This window comes from Hoplias malabaricus, chromosome 1 (genome assembly GCF_029633855.1).
Source record: "Hoplias malabaricus isolate fHopMal1 chromosome 1, fHopMal1.hap1, whole genome shotgun sequence".
In the NCBI taxonomy this organism is placed as follows: Eukaryota; Metazoa; Chordata; class Actinopteri; order Characiformes; family Erythrinidae; genus Hoplias; species Hoplias malabaricus.
In genome coordinates this window covers 89985008-89993003 of record NC_089800.1, presented here as the reverse complement: position 1 = coordinate 89993003, position 7996 = coordinate 89985008, and the positions used below count along the sequence as shown (strand labels likewise).

Genomic DNA, 7996 nt, shown 5'->3' with positions numbered 1-7996 from the left:
AATTCAGTTCAGTGCTGTTTAGTTCAGTTCAGTTCAGTTCAGTTTAGTTTAGTTTAGTTTAGTTCAGTTCAGTTCAGTGCTGTTTAGTTCAGTTCAGTTCAGTGCTGTTTAGTTCAGTTCAGTTCAGTTCAGTTCAGTTTAGTTTAGTTTAGTTTAGTTCAGTTCAGTTCAGTGCTGTTTAGTTCAGTTCAGTTCAGTTCAGTTCAGTTTAGTTTAGTTTAGTTTAGTTCAGTTCAGTTCAGTGCTGTTTAGTTCAGTTCAGTTCAGTTCAGTTCAATTCAGTTCAGTTCAGTTCAGTTCAGTTCAGTGCTGTTTAGTTCAGTTCAGTTAAATTAAGTTCAGTTTAGTTCAGTTCAGTTTAGTTCAGTTCAGTTCAGTTCAGTTCAGTTCAGTGCTGTTTAGTTCAGTTCAGTTCAGTTCAGTTCAGTTTAGTTTAGTTTAGTTTAGTTCAGTTCAGTTCAGTGCTGTTTAGTTCAGTTCAGTTCAGTGCTGTTTAGTTCAGTTCAGTTCAGTTCAGTTCAATTCAGTTCAGTTCAGTTCAGTGCTGTTTAGTTCAGTTCAGTTAAATTAAGTTCAGTTTAGTTCAGTTCAGTTTAGTTCAGTTCAGTTCAGTTTAGTTCAGTTCAGTTCAGTTTAGTTCAGTTCAGTTCAGTTAAATTCAGTGCTGTTTAGTTTAGTTCAGTTCAGTTCAGTTAAGTTCAGTTCAGTTCAGTTCAGTTCAGTGCTGTTTAGTTCAGTTCAGTTCAATTCAGTTCAGTTTAGTTTAGTTCAGTTCAGTTTAGTTCAGTTCACACAGAAATGGGACGACCTTAGAGGTGGCATCAGGGAGGGGAAGTGGACGAGGGCAAGTTAAAGCAGAACTGAGTGCTACTCTCTTCACAGGGCAGTGGTTTTAATGTTGTGGCTGGTTGGTGTAGGACACAGGGACAGTGGAGACGTGTTGCTCTATAGTTGTAAGTTTATTGGCTTGTTTCCATTAACAGTATTTTACAACATGACTGACATCACAACAGCGCTGCAGGGGGTCTTTACTCAGAGCGACCTCTGGTGGTCAGACCCTCAGACCTACGTCTGTGAAATTAGGACACAATTAAAACACCCTTTTTATTTTTGGTGAAATTTAAAGACCCTGGTTCAGAGACGTTGTGACATACGCGTCAGCGTCAAGTAACAGGGTCACGCAGCAGTGACTGGGTGGAGACGGGCAGCTGAGGTCAGTGTTCGCAAAATGTGATTAATATAAACAACAATGTTTTATTAGGGATTTAAAGGTGTGTGTGTGTGTGTATGTGTGTGTGTGTGTGTGTGTGTGTGGGCGGAGCAGCAGCACTGATGTAGTGAGGTGGAGGAGGCTGTGACATTAGAGCGACATTTACAGCCACACAGACCAGCGCCCCCAGTTACTCACCAACACCACCTCCGACAGCTGACTTCACTTTGTAATGTCTCCCATTTAAGGTGGAATCTAAGATTTGTAGTGACACCTATTTAAAGTGGAATAGAAATAAGAAGCCAACTTCAGCTTTGTGGTGCCAGCCATTTAAGGGGGAACAGAATGCAGTGTCAGACCTCTACTTCAGCATTGAAGTGCCACCCATTTAAGGTGGAATTTAAAGTGAGAATAAGACACTAATTTCATAATAGTCACCTGTTTAAAGAGTATAGAATCCTGTGAATAAACATTTTTTCTAAAACCTTACCCTGTGAAGGACTGGCGCCCCCTCCAGGGTTTTTTCCGGCCTGCACCCAGTGATTCCGGGTAGGCTCCGGACCCACCGCTGCCCTGAACTGGATAAGGGTCACAGACAATGAATGAATGAATGAATGAATGAATGAATGAATAAACTAAAACCTGCAGAGTCGTGCAAATTCATTAATCCCGCACTTAATGAGTGGTAAAGTTTAGAGATGCTCTGAGGTCTAACCATTTAAATGGTTAAATTATGACTTAAGGGGTCAAAAACTCAATTATAGCACTGTTATAAAACACTAATAGAACTCATGAGGCAGAATTCTAGATCATATTCACTCTTAAAAGATTTTGATGCATTTGTAAATAATACTTTTACAGAAAGGAGGTGTTATGTGTTGTTTTCAGCCTCATAAGCTTTTCATAACTGTGTTATAAAAGTAACACATGGGGCTTGCTTTAAGGGCCTTATAATGTTAACACCATAAAATATTGTGTATCTGCTGTGTTTAGCGTTCACTGATTACAGCTGCTCGTACGTATGGCTTTTTCAATGTTAACTGACGCTCACGAATGTTTCACAACGTCCCTGTGAAGGTTAGCCTTCAAATAAAGTGCTAATAAATACTCTTACTGCGGCCGGTCTACTCCTCCTGCATCACTATGGTACACAGAGATCAACACAGGAATACGATGCAGGATCCGTCCCAGAACTTCATCCAAAAAAAAGTTGATTTAATAAATATTTAACTTTAAAAAAGAGAACAAAACAAAGACATTAGAATAAAAGTTCACGTGAGAGTTCTAGCCACTGGATATGCACTATATACACACAAGGGGGCGCACTGATGGAGACTAGCGTCAAAGACAAACAACACAGGGGCGACACTTCTCTACGCGAGGGGCAGGTGCTGATATGTGCAGGTGTTCAGATCCTGGGGGCACATTTACACTGTGTTTGGGGGTTTATGGGGGTTTTAAAGGGGATTTAAGGAGATAAATCTTTGTTTATTGCCATTTAGCCACTTCCCAACATCTTTGTGGCGCGCTGATTGGCCTCGTCGATCCTAGTTTTGTTGGAATCAGCCTGAAATACAACAAAATAAAAGTTTACAATTAGAAATCAACACAAAATACTAGTGTTAACATCTGATACCACACATTTGTCTCCTTTTAAAAGTGCAGGAAGTCATTTTTACTAACTATTTGTCAACTAAGTTTAAAAAATTTTTTACATTGTTTTATGTAGAACTCACAGGAGATGAAGAATCAAACTGCCTTGTGTTCCCTGAGTGAAACAATTTATGCTCCACATTGTGCTCAGGTCCCCAATATGACAGAAGCCATGATAAAAAACACTGAATACACAGTCCCTGACACCTCCAGGCCACTGGGTGTCAGTATAATCACAGTTGTATTTGTACCCTTAGTTTGTAATCTGTTCATGTCACAAACACCAAGTTTTCCACCCCCTGAATATAGAAAACCACGGGGGTAACTTTGCTGTGGACGAGGCCAGTGCTGTTATAAATGAGGAGAGCGTTCACTGGTCGAAATATGAAAGGGAGGCAAGGCTAGTTTATTTATAGAGTGCCTTCCGTACACAATGTGTACACCGCAAAGTGCTTCACAGAACAGTACAGTAGAAGAAATACAATATTAAAAGATAATTAAAACAACTTAAAAGCAATTAAAATAAGAATAAAAACAAATTAAAATATAAAAAAACAAATAAAACAATAAAAGACTTTTTTAAAAAAAAGGTTATGTTCTTGTAGCGTTCAACATGGCGCCTGTTTTTACGGATAAAACCCTGCTCTTCAACAAAAAGAGCCAATCACCTTTCTGATACACTGCAAACAGAGGAGGGGTGATAATTTTGTGGTGCTAGTGGAGCAATGCTGCATTCAGGTGGTGTTAGGTTTAGCGGAAAAACAATTTTCCCACCAGGGGCCACCACATGGACATCCTCTGAAGTCAGAAGCTCAGGTCGGACACATCAAAATTTTCAACGCAGCATGAACTGCCTGTGTTTTGACATAAACACGACGAAGCTGTCCATCAACAGTAAAACATCAAATAACAATGCATCATTTGTACTTAATTCTAAGAGAAATGTCATTTTTAAACATCTTTAATGAACATATGTTGTTTTATTATATTAATTTTCAAAAAACACCTGTAGAACCCTTAAATCAATACGAAATCTTATTTTTTAAATACTTCCCACAAAAACCACATGAACGCGATTGAGTTGGGGGTATACGAGTTGGATCTCGGAGGAATCCACCCCCCCGACTTTCACTTGAAAATCATTAAAAGAGATCTGTGCAGATGCAGGAACAAAATAATAATCATGGGTTTAACTGCATTAATCACAGTATTAACACACAGTATCAGTGATGTACAATATGTTTAGTGTGGTTTGATCCCTTTCCATTCGAATGATGACTAGTTTTATTTGCGATCAGGAAGAGAAGGCACAGTGTGCAACAGCAGCATCACAGGCAAAACAAGGCCAGTGGCTTCAATGGGAGAATCTAGAGAAGCATAAGATTCCTGGCAAGATCTGTGGGCGATGGAGGCAAGTCTTTTTGCTTGGAGCAACTTATGATATCCGTCCAACACCGCAAAATCTTGGACAGTGTGTAGGTGAAGACCCTAGTTGTAGATTATGTACAGGGATTGGCATGCTGAAGCATATTCTATCAGCTTGTAAGGTTGGTTTGTCGCAGGGTTGGTATACATGGAGACATAATCAGGTGCTAAGGATTTTAGCATGTGTGTTGGACAGCAAACGGCTAGAGGTTAATGCACTGACGAGTAGCTGTGGTAATAAAATTGTTAACTTTGTGCATGTGGGAGAATGTTTTCAAGAAAGTGCGCAGGCTACAAATATTGGTACATGGGGTGAAGCATGAAATTGGAAGTTGCTAGTGGATGTAGGAAAGAAGCTGCAGGTCCCAGAGTGTATTGTGTTAACTACAGGCCAGACATGGTGCTGTACTCAGAGAGTAATCTGAGAGTTTATTCACAGAGTTAACGGTTCCATTTGAGGATGCAGCAGATGAAGCATTAGAAAGGAAGAAGCTGAAGCACGCGGACTTTGTGGCTGAGGGGAGGGAATGTGGAATCTTTGAAATGGAGTAAACAATTCTGAAAACAAAATATTATTTACCTCATGTAGACACAAACCAGCCTATATAATTTGAGAATGGGAGTGAAAATGCCAGAAGGCATTGGCTAAACTTCTCAACAAGCGGTCAATTGAGGCTTGTTAAGATGCTGATCTTTTCATTCTAATAAACCTAATTATTTTACGAAACAAAAGAATGGTGTCGGCGTAGAAGATTTTTTCAGCATCATCTTCACAATACTGAAAATAAACAACAGCAGGCATGTGTAAGGCCGGTGGAGATAGGTGTTAGGGGATTTGTATCCAAGACGGCCACATCCCTGCATGTGCAGTTCGGCATCAGGGGCTGGAAACTAAGGGCAGCTGTAAAGGAGTGATCAGAAACAGCTGAAATGTCTAGTCAGTGCTTGTGGATAAGGAGAGCACAGGTTACTTGGGAAAATGCACTGTAGAGGTGCTGTTGTGATTGTTGGTGATGTAGCATGTAAAGTTCACATGGAACTGGTGGCACTGAGCATGCATTAACGGTGCCAGTGGGGCTGGGTACAGCACTAGTCACCAGGGAGCCCAGTGTGGATTTACAGCTGTTGATGGTAAAAGGGTAAAGGACTGTGAAGCTGGCTTGGAGGGGGGTAGGACTTGGTTTTGTGACATGACAGCGCTGCTGAAATGTGGGTTGTGTATTTTATTTTCAAATATTCTTTGTTTGTTTGCACAGTACAGAAGAAAAGAGGTACACTTGCTACAACAGTGGAGAGTGAATGAAGGTGCAGAGAAAGTAAAGAAGCCCAAGAAGTACGGAGCTACATTAGGGTCAAAATTTTGTTAATTTAAAAAAAAATCTGAAACTGAAAGTTCAAATCTTGAGATTGAATTTTGATTCAATTATTAAATTTTTTTATGAATAATTTATTTTCATTTTTCACTTCCCTATATATTTTGAAATTTGAAGTCATATTTTTCAGTTGCAGATTTGATGTTTTCAGAATCTTTTTTGTTTTAGTTTCCTATCTTTTTTCAGCCACAGATCTTATTTTCATTTTCAGATTCTTATTTTTTTTTACTTTCGGGTCCTTGTTTTTCAGTTTCAGATTTTTGGCCCTGATCTCGTGTGGGAGGCGGGGCATCAGCGGCGAGGGGCGTGGTCTAATGACTTAAAGCATAGCAATGAAGGTGGAGGACTTCCTCACTGTTGACTATGAGAAATATCACTCAACACTGACATTATACGCAATATTCAGTGTAAAACAGTGTAAAAAAGTCCTTTATAGTGAGCTCTTTTAGACAACATTCGGCACCAATTGCAGTAAAAGAGCTATAAACTCTGTCGGAGTGCGTAGGAAGCACCTTCCCTCAGAGAGAAAATAAATAATAGTAAACACATTCAATGAGAAGATGATTAAATGACATACTACTGAAGAAAAAGAGAAATAAATGTTTACCATATCCATGATCCGGTCGATCTGCCGGTTCTGGGTGTCGATCTCGTTGCCCATGTCCAGCGCCATGTGACGCAGATTCCCAATGATGCTTCCCACCTGCTCTAGATTCTCATCCATTTCATTCTCCCGAGCATCATTCGTTACCCTGCACACACACACACACACACACACACACACACACACACACACACACACACACACACACACACACACACACACAACAGTGTGTAACACAGTGTGTATTCAGAGCTCTGGGCTCTTATCTCCAGACTCTCACAGATACAGAGGCTGTTTATTCCTTTAATATCACACCATAAATAACGCCTTTCATTTCCCTGTCAATCACCACAGGCCCAGATGGGGGACAGGGGGAGGGGGGGCGGTGGAGTGTGACTGGAATACAGGTGTCAAAAATGTTTAACCCTGTAAATGCTGAAACAGACATATTTCCTGTCTACAGAGCACTTTAAAGGTGCGGTCAGTTGTTTTCATCAACAAAAATAGGTGAACATGTTCATAATGTGGTCATTTAATATTTCTATAACATTATAATATTATGCCCTTGTTTTGAATGAAGTGCAGCCATCAGAAGATGAAGAATCAAACTGCTCTGTCGTCCTTGAATAATGAGCTGGTCTCCCACATAGGGGCAGCTATGTTTAAAGCAACACTAGGTAATGTTTATACCTTCAATTTAAAGCTTCAAAATCACTGTGATACTCTACTGAGCTTTTGTTGTTGCTACTCCAGGCTCAGCATGGCAGAAACTGCACTATGTAACTTCAGGGTTGGAAATTCACTCTTAGATTTCAGGACCTTCTGCCTTGGTGGGGGAGCCCAGAGGCAAACATTTCAAATCTTATCTTTCCTATAGTACAGGTTTAGTTCAGAAACTGTGACACATCCTGGCCATTAGGGGTCAGTGTAGTGGTTGTTTCATAAGGTAAAAAAGAATCAGTGGAGGAAATGACTGACTGCTGCTTTAAGGTGCCATGAAAAGTGCTCAATAAATAAAGTTGTTGTTGTTAATAATGATGATGATAAACCAACACTGACCTGCGTATGAATCCTCCACTGATGGCCATCTGCTCTCGCTCATCCACAACGCGAGCCGGCTGACTGGACACCACTCCATCCTGATTATTCCCCCAGGACTGACCTCCACCTTTCAGCCTGCACACCCGAGACCACCGTGAGACCCAGCGAGACACGTTGAGAAACACTCATGATAGCAACAAAAACAATAGACAGAAACAATAAACAGACACAACGGAAACACGAGGAGGTTCAGTACTGGGCTAAAGTCTGGAATCAGATTCATATGCAGCTGCTTCTTTTATAAATGCTATGAAAGAATAACGGTACCGTTATCTGTTGTGAATAACTAGAAGACAAGGTCTAGGGCTGGATATTTTTAGCTGTTCTCAGAACAGTTGTGACCGTCTAAAAACTCCAGTAGCACTGCTTTGTCTTATCCACGCTGTGTGACGGCAGTGTGTGAAACAGCAGAGAGACACTCCTTATAACATCAACATACAAGGGAGAACACACCACCTTCTTCACAGACAGTCACCCGGAGGAAACCCACACAGACACAGAGAGAACACACCACACTCCTCACAGACAGTCACCCGGAGGAAACCCACGCAGACACAGGAAGAACACACCACACTCCTCACAGACAGTCACCCGGAGGAAACCCACGCAGACACAGGGAGAACACACCAC

The 7996-nt window shown here is 40.9% G+C and overlaps 1 protein-coding gene across 1 annotated transcript in view; it reads right to left on the bottom strand.

Moving 5' to 3' along the window:
- Positions 1 to 948: 948 nt before the first annotated feature.
- Positions 949 to 7996, bottom strand: part of snap25b (synaptosome associated protein 25b) — a 52888-nt gene continuing 45840 nt past the window's right edge. The window contains exons 6-8 of the mRNA XM_066686071.1: positions 7325 to 7441; positions 6269 to 6413; positions 949 to 2777 (exon numbers count right to left, since the gene is read on the bottom strand). Coding sequence (XP_066542168.1) covers positions 2709 to 2777; positions 6269 to 6413; positions 7325 to 7441 — 331 coding nt within the window. The 3' untranslated portion in view covers positions 949 to 2708. The remainder of the gene's footprint in view (positions 2778 to 6268; positions 6414 to 7324; positions 7442 to 7996) is intronic.